The sequence below is a fragment of the Zymoseptoria tritici genome, chromosome 1 (assembly GCF_000219625.1).
Source record: "Zymoseptoria tritici IPO323 chromosome 1, whole genome shotgun sequence".
In the NCBI taxonomy this organism is placed as follows: domain Eukaryota; kingdom Fungi; phylum Ascomycota; class Dothideomycetes; order Mycosphaerellales; family Mycosphaerellaceae; genus Zymoseptoria; species Zymoseptoria tritici.
The window spans coordinates 3,614,151-3,634,757 of record NC_018218.1 but is presented as its reverse complement, the minus strand read 5'-3'; the positions used below and the strand labels follow the sequence as shown (position 1 = coordinate 3,634,757).

General features: G+C 53.3%; 8 protein-coding genes across 8 annotated transcripts; 4 read left to right on the top strand and 4 right to left on the bottom strand.

The window, feature by feature from the left end:
* Positions 1–67: 67 nt before the first annotated feature.
* MYCGRDRAFT_53484 (uncharacterized protein) lies at positions 68–1,151 on the top strand (the record flags this gene model as incomplete). Its single annotated transcript, XM_003857178.1, has 3 exons — positions 68–965; positions 1,027–1,065; positions 1,119–1,151. Coding segments are annotated over 3 exons (906 nt in total), but the record flags the coding sequence as incomplete, so codon positions are not given.
* Positions 1,152–1,627: 476 nt separating this feature from the next.
* MYCGRDRAFT_34830 (uncharacterized protein) lies at positions 1,628–2,341 on the bottom strand (the record flags this gene model as incomplete). The annotated part of the gene is made up of 2 exons (XM_003856385.1): positions 1,628–2,206; positions 2,264–2,341. 2 exons carry the CDS (start codon positions 2,339–2,341, stop codon positions 1,628–1,630), a joined length of 657 nt encoding a protein of 218 aa, XP_003856433.1.
* Positions 2,342–2,991: 650 nt separating this feature from the next.
* Positions 2,992–3,787, top strand: MYCGRDRAFT_102612 (uncharacterized protein; the record flags this gene model as incomplete). The annotated part of the gene is made up of 1 exon (XM_003857179.1): positions 2,992–3,787. A coding segment is annotated over one exon (690 nt), but the record flags the coding sequence as incomplete, so codon positions are not given.
* A 581-nt stretch (positions 3,788–4,368) lies between these two features.
* MYCGRDRAFT_66540 (uncharacterized protein) lies at positions 4,369–5,074 on the top strand (the record flags this gene model as incomplete). The annotated part of the gene is made up of 2 exons (XM_003857180.1): positions 4,369–4,908; positions 4,961–5,074. 2 exons carry the CDS (start codon positions 4,462–4,464, stop codon positions 5,072–5,074), a joined length of 561 nt encoding a protein of 186 aa, XP_003857228.1.
* Positions 5,075–5,588: 514 nt separating this feature from the next.
* On the bottom strand, positions 5,589–6,122 carry MYCGRDRAFT_102611 (uncharacterized protein; the record flags this gene model as incomplete). The annotated part of the gene is made up of 1 exon (XM_003856384.1): positions 5,589–6,122. One exon carries the CDS (start codon positions 6,007–6,009, stop codon positions 5,605–5,607), a length of 405 nt encoding a protein of 134 aa, XP_003856432.1.
* Positions 6,123–10,607: 4,485 nt separating this feature from the next.
* Positions 10,608–10,793, bottom strand: MYCGRDRAFT_19553 (uncharacterized protein; the record flags this gene model as incomplete). The annotated part of the gene is made up of 1 exon (XM_003856383.1): positions 10,608–10,793. A coding segment is annotated over one exon (186 nt), but the record flags the coding sequence as incomplete, so codon positions are not given.
* Positions 10,794–13,367: 2,574 nt separating this feature from the next.
* On the bottom strand, positions 13,368–15,484 carry MYCGRDRAFT_66536 (uncharacterized protein; the record flags this gene model as incomplete). The annotated part of the gene is made up of 5 exons (XM_003856382.1): positions 13,368–13,577; positions 13,626–14,830; positions 14,885–14,918; positions 14,967–15,170; positions 15,286–15,484. 5 exons carry the CDS (start codon positions 15,421–15,423, stop codon positions 13,368–13,370), a joined length of 1,791 nt encoding a protein of 596 aa, XP_003856430.1.
* Positions 15,485–19,052: 3,568 nt separating this feature from the next.
* Positions 19,053–19,451, top strand: MYCGRDRAFT_89640 (uncharacterized protein; the record flags this gene model as incomplete). The annotated part of the gene is made up of 1 exon (XM_003857181.1): positions 19,053–19,451. The coding sequence occupies one exon, from the start codon at positions 19,053–19,055 to the stop codon at positions 19,449–19,451; it is 399 nt and encodes a 132-aa protein (XP_003857229.1).
* Between the last annotated feature and the right edge of the window lie 1,156 nt (positions 19,452–20,607).

Genomic DNA, 20,607 nt, shown 5'->3' with positions numbered 1-20,607 from the left:
ACCGATAACTATCTCGCCCTCGGGGCTTCATTCCAATCGCCTGGATGAAGCAGTCGGTAACGAAGGCATTCATTTCAAGCAAGCGCGACTAAACCCCAGCAGACATCTTCCCAAGCACGACGCAGCAACGATGTCCGCCCTCGTGCAGACAGCGAGAGATACTCTCCAATATGCCTACGGATACTCACAAGGTCGCTACGCATCGTTCGGCCTCTCGACGATCGTCGCGAAAGCTTCCAATTTGGTCTCGATCCCACTGCCGTTATTGTCACTTTTCGCTGTGCCACTCTTCGGCGGCTCGACCACGCGCATGAGCTTGGTGGCCTTCTACCTCACCTGGTCTGCTCTCCTACTCAGTCACGATCCGCTGAAACTAGAGTTGTACGGAACGCTGGCAATTCGACTGATCTTCTTTGTCCTACCGGCTCTCTTGTTTCTAGCATTCGACTGCTCATTCCCACAATTGAGCAAGAATATCAAATCAAGAGGACGGCGAGCTTTACCAGGCCAATTGGGTCGGAATCGGGTGCTTGAGATCGTTGGCGTTGCGATTGGAAACGTACTCTTGGCAGTCTTCTTCCAGGCCGCACTCGAGTTGCTCTGGGTCAGGGTCTTCCGCTTCCGGAGTCTGCTGAAAGGCGTTTCGAAGGTCCCGACCGTACCGCTGCCATGGAGCGTCGCTATCAACCTGATTCAAGGCTTCGTCATTCGCGGCGCGGCTCATTATGCTGTTCATCGGTATCTGCTACATGCGTACCGTTCGATCTTCAAGACGTGGCATCTCCGCTGGCAACATAGCGTGGCCCTTCCATTCAGCATCGTTGCTGCGTATGACCATCCCGCGGTCTACCTCGTGAGCGTGTGGCTCCCAACGATACTTCCAGCCTACCTGTTCAGATGGCACGTCCTGACTTGGCAATTGTTCCTCGTTCTCACCAGCCTCGAGGAGTTGTTCATCTTCTCCGGTGGGAACCCCGGCCCAAAGCTGTTTCAGGGGTCGATAGCTGATCATCGGTTAATTCGCAGGTTATAACGTCCTTCCCTCAGCTATCATGTTGACCGGAAGTAAGTTGCAAGTCGAGAAGCACATCTCGCCTGTACTTATCTTACTTTCACAGTGGCACGTCGCATAGAAGCGCATTTCGACTCTGTCAAATCAGCCAAAGACCTCGGCAACTTTGGACATGTAAGCAAAGCGAACAGCGACGCCCATGCACGCTGTATTGACGGATTCCTTCCAGATTGGCCTTCTCGACTATGCCTTCGGAACGCATTGTAAAGGAGACCCGGACGTGGTTGATGATATCCAAGACGAAGCTTCGAAGCATCGGCTCCAAGAACGAATCGACGACGCCGTCACTGCTGCTTTGGAAGGCCAGAAGAATAACAGTGACGAGAATGGCCAAAGTGTAAGTGTACCGGGACGTCGATAAGAAGAGAACTGGTGATCTGACGTCGCTGCAGTCTTCGACGACTGGGTCCAGTGCTCGAGGTCTCTTGAACAAGCTCAAAGATGGAGATAGAAACGCCGATCAGAGCGGTGGCGGTGCACGCCAGCCGCGTAGGAGCTGGCGGAAAGGGTAATGTGAGAGTAATTCATAGCATATTCTGTTTAAACCCGGTCGCCCTAATGCTTCTGCTTCTCCCGCTGCGCCGTGACCATGGCAGAAAATCGTTTCATGGCAAACACACCCTCTATGAAGACGGAGCCTGTCCACAACCACCAAATCCGTGACCGTGCGGACACCGAATGCTTAGACAACTGGGCGGAGGCGAAGTAAATGGTCTCCGCACCGTGAAGAGCGACCATGAACCAGAAGAGCCAAGGCTGAATGGTCCGACTGAAGCGAGCGAACGAGCTTCCCAGTATTGCCTCGACGACCTGCCCCTTCTCAAACCACCACCTTTGGCTATAAGCCAAGAACGTGGCCGAGACAACCATGAACACAAGTGCATCAAAGCCCTGGGGAGATCGATATTCTTTGACAGTCACGTCTGAGCGATTTAATTGTTGGCAGCATTCCTTGTCGAGTTGGACGACCCGCTCTCGCGCTTCGCGGTAGCTCTTCATGGGAGGCTCGAGCGGAATACGGTGAGACCGTCCGTGGCAAGAAAGTGTCAGGCCTCCAAGATCGATGTCGGTCAAGATGCCATCGTATGCGCTGAAGGATGAGAGCTTGGCATAATTTTCCAAGTATCTCGCGATCTGGACAGACATCAGTTTCATATGCAGGAGCAAAGCGGCTGAAAGTCATTGACGCACAGAATCTCGATGCTGCTCATTCATGTGTTTGATGATCCTGGCTTTGATGGCCTCATCTTGAGCAGATGAGTCGGACATGACAGCGAGTCGACGATGCACAGCCGCTTCCACAAATATCGTTCGCAGACAAGCTTGATTGTAATGATTTGGCAAAAGTCATGACGAGATAGCTAGGAAGTGCCCTGACTTCCAGGCTAAATATTGCTTACTCATCCTCATGGAGGCCACGAGGAGGCTAGCTGAACTCTGAGGTTTAGATTGGAAAGTGAATACATTTTAAACCTACTTCACATGCTCATCCTCGACACGACATCAGTCTTTCGATGTGACACACACACACGCGCGAAGCGGACAGTGAAAAGATGCTCTCGGCGCCATCACCCAGCCATCTCTGCGGGCCTTTGCAAGATTGATGTGCCGTGACATCAGACTGGGCGTTCGACTGGGATGCTGTTCCTGGACCGCCACACCACTGTGCGTCTTCTACCTGTTTGAGGGAGCATATTCATTGTGCCACACTTCTTTGGCCATTTCCAGAAACATGCGCCGGCCACGCGTTTCAGTTCGCCATGATTGTACCCTTGCTTCTTCATCCCTGTTGCTAGCGGCTCGCCGATGGAGCCCGCGTTGCGTCAGACGACAGCTATGGAGCGAGGCATGTGTTGGATGGTGGAACACAGCCTGAAAACAGGTTTAACTACTCTGCTCCGGTAGGCTGGCGTACATGTTCCGTACCTTGCGCTCTTGTGTTCTTGACTTTTCACAACCAACAGCTTTGTCGCATTCCAAACTTTATATCGAAGCCAGAGAGAAACGCTAGTGCTCATCAATCATGTCTACCCAAGAAGAGCAGTCGGCGTCCATGAACGCAGAAGGTGGCCTCAACGCCGGCGCCAATGCATCCGGAAGCGCCCAAGCCAACAGCAAAACCACCAAGCGGACGCCAAAGAAACTGGGATCTCAGAAACCGCCGCAACAACAGCCGACACCTTCTCCAGAGGATGGCGACGCCGACGCCGACGCCGATGCGGATGCCGGCGCCGAGCAACAGGCTTCTGCTGAAGCGGAGGGAGAGGAACCACAACAGCAGCGCCAGCAATCTCGTCGACGTCAAAGCCGCGGTCGCGGACGGAAAGGCAGCGCCGCTTTACAGGAGAGTGACACCGAATCTGTCGCTCGCAGCGACGTGAGTGCATCGGGAGGTCGCCGTCAGAGACAGCGAGCGAAGAAGCAGGGCGCCAAAGGCGGCAAGGGCGGTCCTCTCGACGACATCACCGAGCAGGTTCCTGGAGGTGAAATGGTCGGTCAAGCTGGTGATCTCGTGCAGAATACCGCTGGAGACGCAGTCAATCAGGTCGGCGACACTGCGGGCAAGGCACTTGGTGGATTGACGGGCGGCGGCAAGAAGGAAGAGGGCAAGGAAGAGGAAGGCGGTGGAGAGCAGCTGCGCTTGAGGCTGGAGCTCAATCTTGACATTGAGATTCAGCTCAAGGCGAAGATCCACGGTGATCTTACACTTGGACTGCTCAACTGAGCTTTGAGATTGAGAAAGCCATGTTGTGGTCTGTAGTCCGGCCGTGTACGATGTCTGATCATGTAGCATGTCGCAGCTCGAAGGAATGTTTGCCGTCGTTCTTCTTCAATGAGGTTCTATACCTATGGCGACATCGTCCTGGTCGAACCACAAGATTTCATTTCAGTCGGTATTGCAACTCCTCTGGCAACTACGCCGTATCACGATTACGTTTTTCCAGCAGGTACGCATCGCCATAGTACACGCGCGTCGAAGAATGATTCGCGTTCGATCTCATGTAATGATCCACAACTACAGGGGTGCTTCCCAGTCTCGGGTGGATTCACGTATGCGTGCAATGACTTCACATGTGGCTGAGGACAGGGATTGTCAGAGCGGCCCAGGAATCGCCTGCACTCGTCGTGTTACACCATTCGACGTCAAGCAGGTTTTACCGCATGAGGATGACCGGTAATGCGGGCAAAGGTGGATCCAAATGGATGCAGCTCCGATGAGCACTGTATCGGGTGCAGCAGCTCTCACTCTGCAACATAGCTCTCAGCACTCTCGCGACATCCTCACGCCGTTGAATCTTTCAACTAGCATCGCTGAATCCCGTCGACACCCTCCGGTCCATATCTAATATCTTCCCACGACCAACACACTGGGTAACTCACGAGGCAAGATGGCCACCATGACGGATGACTATCGCAAAAAGTACATCGAAGAGCCCGAACTCAAGCATCTCTCCGAAGAAACACTCGCCAACCCACCCAAACAACGAACCGTCCAACAACAAGAAAAGCAAGACAAGCTGCTCGCCAAAGAACGCCGCGACGCCGGGATAGACACCGCAAGATCCCGCTCGACCTCTCGCCGCGACCGCAGGAAACGCATCAAGTCCGCCATGCAGGATGGGAAGTACATGCACACGACCTCGCTGGAGGCGCTGGAGGAAGCCGATGCCAATGGCGATCTCAGCCAGATGGGTCCCTTTGAGCGAATAGGACCGGACAGCACGTCGATGGATGGACCCGTCACACATGCCCGTGCCATGCGAGGGGAGATTCCCGTGCGAGGGTCGAATCCGGATCAGCCGTATTACCTCAAACCGGAGGAGCAGCCGTCCGGTGTACGTTGAATGATCGTCGCTGGAGACGACGACAACCGCTGACGTTCGCTAGCAGGGTGGTTTGAAGGATCAAGAAGGTCTGAAGTTGACGCTGGAGGCCAATCTGGAGATTGAGATCGAGTTGAAGGCCAGCATTCGTGGCGATCTCACACTCTCGCTGTTGTAAGTTCATCTATCCTTCCTGTCCCTCGCGCGAGCCGAGGACAAACAATAACATCCAACAGCGCTTGATCGAGGGACGGGCACGCAATGTCCTGTTGGGGAGTTCCTGTCCAGCTGACGCTCATATGCGCAGTCAATAAGTTGCAAGGTCGTTGTCTCGGAGTGTTATCAAGGGCTTCGATTTCTGAGCTGCCTCTGCGCAATCGATGTCAGTATGAGCCATGTACATTAAACACATCAGCGCCATCCTCAACTCTCCAATACTGTCTCTGTCGAGACGTGCTCCAATAGCAAGTTGGCTCGAGATATGCGGATCACCTGTGCGCTTGATACCATGCCTTGCTCATAACTTTGATGTCGCTTCACTCCTCTCGGTCATCGTACCTATTCAACCCGTAAAGCTGCGCATGATCTGAGTGACTGTGCCTGGAAAGGGTAGTCTCAAACCTCGGCCGTTTGTCATACACATCCATGTGTACATATGCATCATCATTATTCATTTCTTTGTACTGTTATGCCTTCTCGAACTGTTCCTCACTTTGGCCTCTCGCCAGTTCCGGAGGCTGACCGGAAGATCATGCGTCTGGTGCCACCGACCTTGCCGAGCTCCTTGAACTCTCCATCCTTGGACTTCTCTGCGCTCGCCTTGGCGCGCTCAATCATACCTTCCACCCACTTCGCCTTGTGATCCGGCAATCCGCGCTTTCCGCTCGACGGACCGGACAAGCCGACTTCGTTCAGGCCTTGTTTGCTAGACGGGCGTGACCCTGTGGCTGTCGATGGTCGAGAGCTTCCGCGGGTCGATTTGGGACTCGAGTGTTCAGTGGTGGTAGCGTCAGACGGAGTTCGGGCTCGCGAATATGGCGATTCCATCGTCGCTTCGTCGGTCAGAGGGTAACGTTCTCCACCACCGTTCCTTGAGCGCACAGGAGTCACCATGGTGGGCGTTTTGGCTCTGAAGTCCACTGGGCCACTAACCCGGCGGCCTGAGCCAATACTTGTCACTGTTTGGATTTCGAGATTGCCCTCTGACACGGTTCTGCTGCCGTGATGTTCTGCGTACTGCCGCAGATAGTCCGCCAAATCTGCCCAACCACCGCCGACGCGGACCATGACCCGCTCTCCTTCTCCAACCAAGCGGACGAAGAGCTTGATCGGATCCTCTCGACCGGCTTGAGTCAAGTGGTAAAGCTTCACCTCCGGTTCAGAGGCAGAAGCTGGTTTTCTCGGAGCATTTTCGGCAGGTGCAATCATAAGGCCAGTTCTGGACGGCGCTCTCAAACCTTGAATCTTCGATCGTGGACCGATAGATACTCGTCCGTCTGAGCCTCCTCCACCATGCACAGGCGTCTCGGCACCTGCGCGGGAGCGGAACTTGATGGGTGCAGGCAGCGCTTCCAAGACCTCGGACACGTGGCGATCGAAGGAGTCTTCTGCAAACTTCGTCGAAGCAACCTTCTTGATCGGCGTTGCTGTGCCTCTTGTTCTGCTCGGCGGCAGGTTCTCTTTCTGCATGGTCCCGACATTACGTCGCTTGAACATGGCGGCATTGAGACTTGCGGAGCTCAGAGGGGAGTCTGGTTCGCTGTCAACCAGTGGGCTCGATGCATCGGACCGGTCGATTGAATGCCTGTAAAGAGCAGGTGTCTCAGGAATCATCGTCGACGCATCATCCCTCGGCAGACCGGGAGATAGGAACGCGTTGTCGTCACTCATTGGACTTGCAGCTGACACGTTGAAGTTACCAATTTGTACGACGGGAGCTGACCTGCTCGACGGCGAATTGGTTCCCGTAGTAGACGGTGAGTTCCTGGATGATACACTCGTCTGCCCAGAACTTCTCCCAACATCGATACTCTTCAGCTGGGAGCGATGAAATGTTCCGATGTACGCAGTTGATGCTCTTCTCTCCGCTCGCTCGTCGCCGTTCCCTGTAGGAATCTCGACCTTAAGACTGGGAGGATGTTCCGAGCCCCGCAGTGTGGGACTCTCAAGGTCTGATGAGGGTGCAGGGTCGGGTTGCACAGGCGACTGATTTGGCGAATTCGGCGGCAAATCGTTCACATCGCGGACTGGATATGTTCCAGCTGCGGATGGCGACGGTAGCGAATTCACAAAAGCGCTGTCGAAAGTATCCGTCTCGCTCGCAGCGGTAGGTGTTTGCAAGTCATGCTCAGGCTCTCGCTCGACGTCCAGTTGAGATCGGTTGAAGTCTGTGTTAGTATCCCTGGACGATGTGCGCGTAGAATCCAAGGGCCAGTTTTCGGGAAATTCCTTTTCGCCGGAAGCGTCTGCGCGAGGCCTCAGCCTGGTGGGCTGGTATGTCTCGGGAATTACTCTTGCCATGTTCAGACTGTGGTCGGGTTGTTGAGAATCGCGACGCTGTTCCGTTGTGCTACTCTGGATCGAATGCGATGGCGCCCTGCTTGGGTGGGAATGCTCGGTGTCCGACGTTATCGAGCTGGCAGGGCTTGAATTATTGTTGAGTCTGAAGCTAGCAGCCGATACTGATCTCATTGAGCTAGGTCGGGTGGAAGCAGAGTCGTCGATCGTGTTTACATGCAGATTCCTGCTCGTTGACCGTCTTGGTACAGGTCTGTCAGGACTTCGATCCTTTTTGAACAGCTTTGTGAACGCGTTAGTAGCGTGTTCAAAAGGCCGCACAGGACTCTTGGAGGCCAATTTCAGCGAATTCGTGCGCTCGATGTCGTTCAAGAAAGCTGCACGTCTCTTCGCAATGCCGCCTCCAGAATCGTCACTCAATAGCGCGCTGGACACGCTGGCCTCCTCGCTCACGGATCTTGTCTCAGGCGAGGCTGGCACCACGACAAAATCTTGGGGAGCAGAATCGAGAGCGCCATTTGATTGCACAGCGTCGGAGGCTTCGGATAAAGCCTCGGGTTCGACCACGTCTGCACTGACAGGAACGATCTCAGAGCGCGTGCGCTGCTCTCGCGCTATGCGCCATTCATTCTCCAGGACTAAACGCTCTGCTTGCACGACCCAGCTGCCGTACGTAGTCTCCAAAGCCTCAAATTTATCGACCCACGAATCAGGCACAGTCTCTTCCCGGCCTTCCAGATCGTCCAAGAATCGGTCCAATCTGCGCCCGAGACTCGCGACTTGATTTTGTAGAGATGTCTTCATTCCAAGCATCGACTCACGGCTGCAAACAGATATATTCGAGGGTGACGTTGCTATCGCCGCCCAGCTTTTTTCCAATTCCGCCCGAGCACGATGTAGGTCCTGCAGGTAGCTCGGCGCGCTGCGGAGGATGATCAAGCGCACGGTCCAGACGTCCAGCAAACGATTTAATTGCGTGAGGAAAGGCAAAGCTTGCAAGATCGTGGCGGTGATCAAAGCGGTGAAGTCGTCCAGGCGTTTGAGGCCCACAGAAGGTGTACTTCCTGCTTGAGAGCCTTGACGATAATGTGCTTGAAGAACATACTCCTTCAACTCTTCCACGTTTATCTGGTCCACTTGGCGACTTATTTGATCCGCTCGTTTCTCGTACTCGTGCACCGTGCTGTCCGGTAGGCTTCCACCAAGTTCCTGCGTTCCATTTGTAGTCCCAAGACGGCCCTGCTCTTCTGCATCAAAGCGACCTGGCCACTCCCAGCTCTGCAATTCGCGCAACCACGTTCGCAAATCGAGACAAGCCTGAGCTGCCTTTACACCCAACGCGCGCTCTGAGTCCGACAAACAGTCGATGCTGCGTGCGAGAATATCGGGATCGCCATGGAATTCGGGTTGCATATTTATTGAGGTCGGAGTCGCAGCTGTGTCGGTCGCAGTGGTCAAGAAGGCACGTAGCGTTGTGGCCGGAGACAGGTCGCGGAGGAGGTTATCGACATCGCGAGCTCGATGCGCCCGACGATTTGGAGAGCGAGAAGCAGGACGTCGCTGTTTGGTGGGCGACGGCATCCGCGGTGGGTCGTCCAGTGGAGTTGGGGGCGGCATTGCTGCAGCAGTTGTGTTGGGTTGTTGTGTCATGGGCCTGCGCGAGTGGGAGTCGTAGGTCGTGCGGACTCCCCCTAGGTGGGCTGCGCTTTGTCACAAAGGCGTCTTTGTGCGGCACAGGACCGAGCGTGAAGGAGCATCCCGGTGATACACGCAGGTTGTCTGCGACATGTCCAAGCACGAAGGAGTGCACGGTCGATCAATCACATCGAGACCGGCAAGACAGTATGTGGTAGGCGGCGCTGCTTTCTGACTCAGTGGTCCCCGAATTTCTTCCCACGCGCAATTGTCGACGGAAGACTCTGTGCAGACAGAGGGCGAGGCGGATGCGGGTGAATGGGTGTCAAGGCGAGATTGAAGGTGTGAGAATGGCAGGCAGTAGCTCTACAGAGAACCTTGAGAAAGTACAGCATCAAGTATTTTTCCCTTAGCATCGTAGGAGATAGTTCTACCCCACACCAACCACGACCTTTCGGGTCTGTACTTTGCCTTGTATGCGTCCTCGATTTGTATCGTTACAAGTGCCAGAAGCAACACCAGGTCTAAGGTATCATCGAGCTGTCTCACAGCAGTGGAAGAAAAGTCACCAGAACCCAGCTACGGACGATCGACTCCGTACAGATCTCGGTACCACTCTGTGGTATGACTTTCATACGGAATCGTCCTTTGCTGCCGACACCTGCTGTGGCGGCACTGCTGTCATTGGAGATTGATGGCTCGTATGCATTTGCGTCATATCCAGAACAGTCAAGGTAACAAGCAAGATGCCTGCTGCTGCAGTGCTGTTCAAAAATGCTTCTGGAACAGTCAGCGAACGACGAAGCCCGCTTCGCGTCTGCACCGGTCGTCATTCGGGCCCGATAAATGCCGATACCCTGGGGCCGGATCGTGAGCACATGCGGGCCTGTTGAACAACACTGTGCTTTGCGGGAACGTTGTGTCCGAAGAACACAGTCACAGTGAAATCGGAATGACAGCACACATTGAACGCAAAGCTTTTTCATCATGTCATACCTGTACAACACCAAAGAGTCCACCGACTGCGCTCGATACGTACACCGGTCCTCGCCGCAACCCGCAGATCTCGAAGAAGAATCAACTGTATAAACTGGTGCCGGGGTATGATGATGCTCATGAAGTCGAGGTCGCATGTCGCCCGCCTCCTTGCCGCTCCATGCGCAAGGTCTTCAGGCAAAACCGATCCGTGGTATATCCATCAACGCCGAAAGCAAGTAAAGTGGTCATCTCCCAGTCCATCCACAACCATTTGCTCTGATCTCTTGCCGCGTGTGCATGTTCCTCGGTCAAAGGGTTAGGAGTGCCTCGCAGAGGTCCCCAAAGTCGTCCGAGTCGGTGCTGTTTGCAGAAAGAAGTCTGGCCTTTTGGTTGAAATGATGGGAGATCGTGTTCTGATTGAATGTCGAGACCATGTTGGCTCATTTCTCAATCGCATCGGCATCGGCCTGCATCCGTCGGTTGATCGACGCCAATGGCTCATCGTCGTCGGTCATGCCGATGCCGCGCATCATCGTGTTCGTTCCGTTGATCAGAACCTCGAGGTATGAGGCAATCTCCTGCAAGCACTCGGACCGCGACAAGCCGGACTTGCCGCTCGCTAGGCATGGAACGAGCTTGTTGAGGTCGCTATAGCCCTGCTGAATGATCTCGCGGCGCTTCTTCTCGGACTGGATGTGGTTGCGCCGCTTCTCCTCTTCGGTGAGGTTGTCACGCTTCTTCGAACCACGCTTCCTGTTTGCAGCCGTCTCTTCGTCGTCGTCTTCATCGCCCAGTGGTGAATTGCTGTCGGTAGGTCTCCGCCGCTTGTTGGTCGGTCTGCTGCCGCCGAGTGCGGTGCTGTTGTCATCATCGTCGGATTCTTCGAGCTTGATGTTGCCAGCGCCATTGCCGGGCGTCCACTCCTGGTCATCGGCGGGGACAGCCTGGCTCTTTCTGCGCTTGCGAGTCTGCCCGTTGGAGGACTCTGTATGGTGGCGTGGAGCGGTGTCTGCAGTGCGCAGGCTCCCCCAAGATGCCCCACCTTGATGCGAGTGGGACATTTGAGCGCCGCCACCGTAGGCGCTAGACGGTTGTGGGCCGCTTAGTGTGGGGAAAGGGTGGCCAACCGGGGAGCGGACCTTGTCGGCGTGCGGGACGTTTAGCAAGTTGTTGCCTTTGTTCTGTTGAACCTTGGAGGCAGGTCCTGAGAAGTGATCGGTAAAGTGAGGGTCGCTGCCGAAGCTCACGGGAGCTGGACGCCGCGTGAGTGCTTGAGGAAGTGTCGACGATGATGATGATGATGTTGCTGGGTCTGGCTGAGCGCCGCGCCACATGGGCGGCTGCAAAGGATAGCCGTGGAAGGTCTCAGATGCTGGTTGAGCACTCTGCTGAGTGGTGGCACGTGCAATGTCTGCGCTCCACTGCTGCTGCGAGCTCTGCTGTGGAGTGAACGAGCTTTGGCCGAATGAAGCGCGGTCTGGCGCTGGTGGATAACCACCGCCTTGCTGCATTCCATACCCCATTGTGACGTTTGGATTGAAGAGATTGCCCCAAGAACCACTGATGTGTTGGTCGGAGGCTGGCTGAGGGTATGGTGGATGAGACTTGTTGAGGTGGTAGAGTGAGTTGGCGGCGTTGAAAAGACCGTTGTCGAGCTCTGACATTTGACCATTGAGATCAGGCTGCTGCCGTGATTCACTCTTTGAGCTGCTGTCATGTGCAATCACATGCGATTTGTGAAGAGGGGGTTGGAGGGGTGCGGAGCTCTGCTGCGAATTCATAGCGTGAGAGCCAAAGGCGGCATAGTGAGAGGATGACAATGGCTTGTCGTCCATGCCGAACATGGTGTCGAATTGGCCAGCTTGCTGCGCCATGTTGGGGTTGTCGAAGAAGGTGGAGAGGTAATCGTCCTCGGTGTCGTTCAAAATGGTTTGGCCAGAAGGTTGGTGGTCGAGGGCAGCAGGATCGTACGGAAAGAAGTTATTATCTGTCGTAGACTATTAGAGGTGAACATGACATGGTGCATGAATAGTCGTGTGACAATGGCAAGAAAAGACACACCTCCAAATATCATGCCCTGCGAATCTCCATTGTACTGATGTGTATTGTTGAAGTTCTGATCCATAACCCGGCCCAGTGCCGGCCTCTGTATTGTCTGGACTACCGCCAGTGTGGCTATCCGCCTCTCAATAGGCACGGTATTGTTTTGGTTGGTATATGTGCTTCCACACACTCGCAATGATGTTTCTCTGTCCGAGTTGGACTTGGTCCCAACGGTCGGCGGTGGTCGATGTGGTCAGGGCGACAAGCGCGAACAATCATTGTCCGATTCAGCGCATTCAGTGTGAGTTTTGATTGTGAGAGGTTGGGACAATAGGAGGCACGGGTGTAGTCCGGTAGCTCGTCGAGGGCGGTCGGGTCCAACGTGGGTGAGGTTCCTGGAATCGTGATCTCGGGCGGTGGCAGCCAGGCCGTAGCTGGGCGGGTAATCTGGAGCTGGACTGCACACACAGAAAGGTCAGTGGGGTGCAACAGTGGATTGGTGAAGACGCGGTCCCAGCGACGCGGAACACACGACCTGCAGAGGTCGATAGGCTGGCAAAGGCAGGCAGACTGCAGTGTGGTGGAGGTTGACCTCTGTCACATGAAAGTCGGGAAGAAAGCTTCGCCTTGGCTGTCCTCGGTCTCGGAATCCGGCCCTTCTCGACGACATATTAAACTCTGCTTGCCGGAGGTCATCGGAAATCGCAAAATTGAACTCACTTCGTTCACAATCGTCTGCGGTATATTCGCAGAAGGCCTACCGTTCTACTGGATCATTGACGAGAATGTCACGATTTACTTGACGGGAATGGCCTCGGACGATCTGAAAGGTGCTGAGCGAACACACGTCCAATACGCTCCCAAAGGAGGACCACTTTTCTGAAGCACTTTCAAGACGAGCGTCGAGGACTTGATATGTATGTTCCAGAGGACGTAAAGGCTGGCATATCGTTGCGTCCAGACCTACCACGAGCGGAGCAGATGGTCTGAGGCGGAGGAAGCCGGCACTTTGCATACGTTGAAGCTGACCTGCAGGCATACTGCAGGTTGAGAGACTGCAGCAGGCAGTCATCAAGATAGCGGATCCGGCTCTCATTGAACTTTTGATTCTGACACTCTGCAACGCTATGTTCGCTGTTTGAACTGCCCATCCGCTATTGCTCCTTCGTGAGGCGCAATCGAAAGTACTACTTGTCCTTGATATCATGTATATCGGCTCGCCGGATACAAGTCACGGCACAGATGCTGAACGCTTGAGGGTGTCTGCGGCCATGAAGAGTATGGGTCCATATCGTCAATCAAGCAGTTTGCGAATGGAATCGCCGGTGAGCTCCCATGGCGAACAACGGTACGTGCATTCCACATAAATCGCAGCATTCCCGAGCGTCTTCTTCAGGAATACCGTCGTCCCACTCCGCCTCATCAGACTCTTGATCTGCAATCTCGTCGTCCGGCTGGCGTGCATGGACAGGCTCTGTGCTCTGTTGTCTTTCTGTTGTGGCGGTCGGCTCGGCTTGTTCATCGTTCCCGGGTAAATGGGTATCCCAATCCGTGACGCGAAAGTCCTTCAGCACGTCTTCCTGTCTGCGGAACATGTTCCCGATATCACGACCTTTAGCAGTCTTACTCTCGCCTGCTGTCTCACTCATGTTGGTGACGGCGAGATTGACCAAGCTAAGATTCCAACCAGCCTTCTCTGGGTGCAATTTGCGAAACATCGTGATCAGACACTCTTTCACCAGTCTGTCTGCTAATACTTCAATGCTGTCATTCAGGTTGAACACGAAAATGGGAAGTGGTCCAGAGTGTGAGATACGTTTGAACGAGCGTACACGGGAGCCATCTGGCTGAAGGGGCTGTCGTGGTCTGGTGGTAAGTCGAATCGTTCTAGGATGTGCCAGCCACTTGGTCCTGGCCGCAGGGGCGTGCTGTGTGTCCAAATGATCGCTTTGTGATCTGGTTTCAGGGGGTCCAAGATCATCCTCGGAGCCAAGTAGATCGACACGCATGCGAGTAAGCAAACTGCGAGCCAGCATTGACAGCTCTTTGGTCAGTTCAGGCATGGTATCAAGTCGGATGTAGCTATCTTCCATGCTGATCTGCATTGGGACCGCCCTTGCCATGCCGACTTCAGTGTTATCGATGCCATTTAATAGATGCCAGATTTTCTCGCCAATGCCGTGCGGAGATCCCGGTCCGGCAAGAAGCTTTTCAAGAGTCTCTGGGTTGACATCTGGATGCTTGCGAACATCGGCGACGCTAACGGCTTCACGAGTGCCGCCGTAGATAAGACCTTTGTCAAACTCGGCGGGTCGATCGAGGAAAAAGTCTCGCAGCTTCTGGGCCAATTTGAAGCCTATGCCGGGAATCTTGCCGATATCATGTTGATCCAGGAAAGTGGTGACATTGCCGGCCCTACTGTCGAGAGAAAAGAATGGTGGCATTATGGTGGTCTGACCTTTGGGCTTGTTGAGATTGCCAGCCAATTTGGACAATAGCTTGCACGTGGCGATGCCGACCGTGGAAGTGTAGCCTTTCTGCTGCTCGAGCTGGTGTCGCACGCGAAGAGCTAGATGGCTACCGAGGCGTAGGCGTACATTCAGATCGTCCATTTGACCCTCCGGGCTGACGCGAGCGTGGTCGTCCGGGTATGTATGCCCTGCGATAGATGAGGCATCGTACTCAAAGCCGACAGTAGGGTCCTCTCTGGAGGTTTGGAAGAAAGAATGCTGGAGGTCATTGAAGTTCAAACATTGCTGATCTGAATGCAATCAGCACAAGTGATGAATTAAAGATAGACTCGGCCTGTACGTACTGAACTCCACGATATCGGTCACATCCATCCACACCTGCAGTCATTAGCCCCAATCTCATATTATGAGTGGTTCTGATTCTACCTCGTCAAATCCCAGTCGCTCGACTTTGTTGTTCCAAGAGAAGCCGCGTATGAAGCCATACAAGTCCTTGCTCGCATCTCGGAACCGTGTGATATCCTCGCCAAGTTCAATCACCACTTCCGGGCAGATGCTCTTTGCATCTCTGATCAGCTGCAACTTGTGAAGGCCACGACTTCTGGCGACGTAGTTGCAAGTTACGATGATCTGGCCTGGAAGTTAGCCGCATTCGAGATAGAATAGAAGCATTGATGTAGCACGCTCAACGCGTGGTACAAAGAGCAGATGCGGAACATGGTCCGTACCTCGCCCTGCTACGTACCTGCTTCTGCTGAACAGCAAATGGAAGAGACTTCAGCTCAGGCTTTTCCGCTTCGAATACAGAGGCGTAGAAGGCATCGTAGTCAAAGTGCACGATGACTCTGTTGTCTTTCCTGGGAGGCAGCTTCTTCTTATCCATCGTAGCGCGTGCCGCCCCGGAACGGAGCCTCCATTCTGATGTCCCGCCGTGGTCCTAGTGCGCCGGCTTCATGGCTGCTTGAGTAGTGGAGTCGAGTGTGGTTTTCATTGCATGTCGACGAGGTGTCATTGTGTTTGGTATTGATGCCTCAGGGTCGAATCAAGGTCATCTTGGCGCAGAATTGTGACAGCAAGATTTGCCGATGTTCAGCAACCATGCCCTATTGTGCACCCTTGCACGGCATCGAGACACCTTGTTCACGCGCATTGCGGCGCTATGGAAAACGTCATTGACAATGACGACGACGACGGCACGCTCAAGGACCCAATCCACATTCTCCACCGGCCGCGGCCGGTGGGATACGGGCTTGCGTTGCTCAGGGCAGTCTAGGACGTTGCCTACATCAAGTGTAGATCTTGCCTCGACGACCAGCAGCTATCTCAAGTCCATGCCTAAGGTATGGCATGCAAGGCGAGGCATACGATCATCATCAAATTACCCACCGGACTTGGGTCAAGGCTGTCACACCGAGAATCCTCAAATCCGCAGTGGAAGGCTCACTGCCGAGTGATGACCAAATATACTGCTTCCTACCTCCGCTTATACGCTAATCCGAACGCTTGGCAATGTTATAACCTTTGTTTTGACACACCACCTATCTTCAACACGAGATATCTTAACAACTATATAACCGAATACAGTTTTGCGACGCGCGTTTTAATCCTAAGTAACCGCTTCTTCGATAGATTTACCTACTAAGATATTGCGACGCGTCGTCGTAGTGTGACGGCTAATAGAGCTCGCACCTACTATCGACGTACTTTAGAGCGTGCAAACTCGAATAATTACGAAGATATCCTTCTATATTGTAAGCTAGCTGCACGGAGTAGAAGACTACCTCGTGTTGTACCTAGATCGGCATTATTATAGTCTATCCGCAATTACATACGCAATAGTAGCCGGTAGTTATTACAGCCTTAAGCCGCGAATTAGGCCCTTCGTTAAGTCCACCTTATAACTAAATACGGTGCTCGCATACTACTCCGCGAGCTCTACGCTCCTTAGGTCTATAATATCTGTTAAGGCAAACAACATAGTAATGCTAATCTACTCGACGAACGACTAATACCTCGAAAATACGCCCTTTAAAAGACAGCCCTCGAGAAGCTAGATTTACCGGACAGGAATCGATATATCTACGAGGTTTTAAAGCTGGATCTAGCTACGACTAAGATTATCCTTTATAACGAGACACCGGTCGACATAGGGGGCACTAGCTATCCTTTACACGTATTAGCACCGCGTAGTGTTAACGTCTATAAAGACTCTATAGATCCGAGGTTTTTACGCATGCAATAGGCTGCTATATCGAGTAAACTAAGGGCTCTTAGACTAATCGTTCTTTAGGTGCCTAAATCTGATAAACTAACAGTAGCGCTAGCTACTAAACTCGCTAAAGAACAAGCCAAACTAGACGCTCTTATAAACTATTAAATCGAGCAATCCTTAGTCCCTTACACCGCAGAATAGACACACCTTTAAGAGCTAAACAACGCAGTAGATGCGCATAACGCTAGACTACCTCGGGGGCAAAGGAAGGGTAAATAACAGCGGTTTATAGCGTAGAGGGCATTTAAAAAAGAGAAGCTAGTAAGGGATTATAAGAAGGGTAGTTTAGACTTCGTGTTTTACGTACTAAGGATCTACAAAACATACCTCTTTCTATATTACAAGGAAGTCTAGCGCCTTAGTAAGAAGACAGTATATATTATTAAAGACAACATAGGTGTTTACTACAAGGCAAGGAGGCTGCTTGTACCGTTAATTAAGGAGCTTAGAATCCTCTTTCTCGACATACCGGCTAATTTACCTAACCTCTAGCCTATTAAACACCTTTATAAGGACGAGAAGAAGATAACTAAAGACTTTAGGCTGTTAGTAACTAGTGCTAGTAAAGTTGTGCAAGAAACAGCTAAATTAGAACTGCAGCATTATTAGCAAGAGAGTAAGGAATTTAGCGACTATATAGCCTACAAGGCCTTAATTAGTTACATTTAAGGCCTGTGCAGAAGGTTACTTAATTCTAAACCGTCCTGTAGCAATAGATACAAGGATAGCATGTAGTGTTGTCGTTAAATACACCTTTGAAATCTATCTAATAGCTTTATTTACCATGCCAAGCGTTCAGACTTTCGGATAAGCGGAGGTACGCTCAGCAACGCTCTCGTCGTTTCGCACCGGCCATATCGACTCCTCGTGTTTCGCCGATTGTGCTCGATTTGTTCAAGCTAGAACAACGAAGACGTTGGTGAGTGTTGTGTATGCTCAAGATAGCACATCCACGCGCTTCGAATTTCAGGGCGGACTTTGGGTTGATCCACTTGGCGAGAGGGTTGAACCTTGACCGCCGTCAGGGTCGCTTGCACACTTGCGAAAGGCTTTCGGTACTTGGGTACCTGGAAGAAGGGGTGGCGGCGGTTTTGTGTTCTATTTCTGCTGCCAGTCCCGCGCGGCAAATCACAAATTGGCCCCATGCATGGCAGCTGATTGTCCAACATGGCGCACCTCGCCAACCGCCATGAGATTCCTGCTTGCTTCCGCAGGGCGTTTCGCCTGGATGTGTCTCGGACAGAAGCACATGGTTGTTGAAAATCTCTTCGTACCCGCCAGCACCTCCCCAGCCACCCAATACTCACGACCTACCTACCTTGCCTGCCAGAAAGCATATCGCCGGTTCCTATCCTAAATCAGGCAGTTTTACCTCTCCCACCACCCGCTAATACGAGACTGAGCTCCGTCCACGCGGCTTTGACTTCGCTGCAACCTCGAGACGCGACAGCTATGGTGCTAATTAAGGTGAAATGTCGTCTGCATGAGGTCCCCACCCTTTCCTGGTCGCACGCGCCCCGGTGATCGTTGACGGCACCTATCGCACTGCATCTGTATCGTACGTATGCAGCTTCTTTCGCTTTTGCCGTTCTTTTGCCATTTTGTTCCTCTTCTTCCGCCCCGTGGTCCTTTGCCTACTGCCCGCATCTTTCTTCTGAGTGCTCGCCCGGACACCTGCTTATTGTCGACGTGATCCGGTCACGATGCTACTGTCTTACACACCGACTCATTCGATGTCTCTGCCTGCTCACTACTGCCTCGATCGGAACCTCATGGGCTCCATGTCACTCGATAGGATGCACACGACCTCCGCGACTCATACAAACTCCACTTTACAGCCGTTGCTGCCTACCTCTCCATCTCGGCCCAAGCTATCACTCAACACTCGGTCCATACTCCCCACCTTTGGAAAACGCTCTACCAGCCTAAGACTAGAAACTCTGTCTGCTTCCTCTCCGACCAGCCGCAATACTTTCCAGAATGCTACCGATGCGCCAAAAGTTCATGAGTCGTCGAAATCACCTCTGAATCCCCTTCCGCTTGGACAGACTTGCGAAGCAAAGTCCTCGCCCACGGAAGCGACACTTTCAAGCACGTCGTCGTGTTCATCAGTGTCGTCCGAGGCGCTGTCGATATCCTGCGTACCTTATACCTTGCCGTACGGTCTCAAATCGGCGCTGAGAAACTCCCCGACCACACGGATCCGGACACAAACGACCACGTTTGCAATCTGTCGACCGATGTTTCCGGCGGCGAAGAGAGTGGCATTTCGCGATCCTATCACAGAGGACGTGAAGACTGTCCGATTTACCTTGCGCCACTCTGATATCAGCCCTCCTACCTCGACCCTCGAATTACGTCCGCCGCAGGAAAGGCATCCCAACAAATCAGCACAGCCTCCGGACGAGAAGCCTACGACCAAGAAGTCTGGACCATTGTCGCCACGCACTGGCGACAAGCGTGACTCGTCCGATGAGGAGGACGATGAGACCTGTCCTGCCACTCCAGTTGCTGGACGACAGAAACGTCATCGTCAATGGGTGTGGACGTTGCCTCCAGTGCCTCGCTCGGCAGAGGATAGCAGGACAGGCGCGGCATCAGATCAGAACGGAAAGAAGGCCGACGGCGAAGGATCATGACGAAGATATTGCACGAATGACGATTGTACGATGTGTGCTTGCATGTGGGCAAGGCTATGTGGAGCATGAGCGTTTGCATTCTTCATCAACGATACCCCATCAGCGAAATTGGCGGTAGTACATCAGTGTCTGCCAACATCTGTAAAGACCGAAGAAGACCAGCTGTCTTTGAGGAAATCATTCCCATTTCTCGAATCAATGTCGGACTGTGCCGTGCTGCTTTAGCATACGTGGCTCGGTGCTGTTTCGTTGCTTGGTTGTGTGCTTCTCGATATTTTGCTGAAGGAGAGTGATGTGCTAAGCACGAAAGTCAACCTTGAACGCCTTCCGTCTGTTGTCGCGATCTTGACCTCCTCGCCGGAACCGCAGTACCGCATCGCGGATCCTAATCGGAACGACGGCGACGGCAGACCGTTCGGAACGATCTAATGCCCCTGGTGTTGAAGCAGCGATTCTGATCCGTCAAGCGGAACTCGGTGCGGGACCGGCCTCTATCGCAGCCCCTTTCCGTGAACCACTGCATAACGCAGTCGCGATTGGCAGGAAGCGTGCCTTGTACTTCGAAGCTCACGCTATCCAAGCCTTGTCGACCACTTTCAATATCGCGGCAGTCGGAATTGCGCGAAGTAATGCGGACAAATTCTTGATTGGCATTTGGCTTATCTCCCTGCCTGTTGACTTGGTTGGAGCCGCAGCGGATCTGACGGTAGGTGATGACCTGCAGGGAAGCCGGGATTGCCGTGGCGGTGGGGCACGAAGTGCTGGTAGTACTGGTTCGGGTAGTTGTGGTACCGGTTCGAGTGGTCGAAGTAGTGGTTTCTCTCTGAGGTTCGGCTTCAGGCAACGCGAGAGCCTGGACGCCGAGCATCAGGAATGCGACGATAGTCTTTGACTGTCAGTGAAAGCCATGGGAGCGGGCACACTGGTGATGGGGACATTCTACCTTGAAGTGCATCTTGTTGTAGTAGTCGTTCGAAGTCAATACGTGTTTGTGTGCTGGAGGACTTGTGAAAAGATGGGTGACGAAGGGCTCATTTATGCTGTTCGGCTTCTGCTGGACGATGCAGTGAGCTGGAAAGCGATCATGATGTTCAGCCATAGCGGCGGGATGCTCGTACGATCGATGGCGAGTCTTCGTTGTGAGAATCGAGGGAGG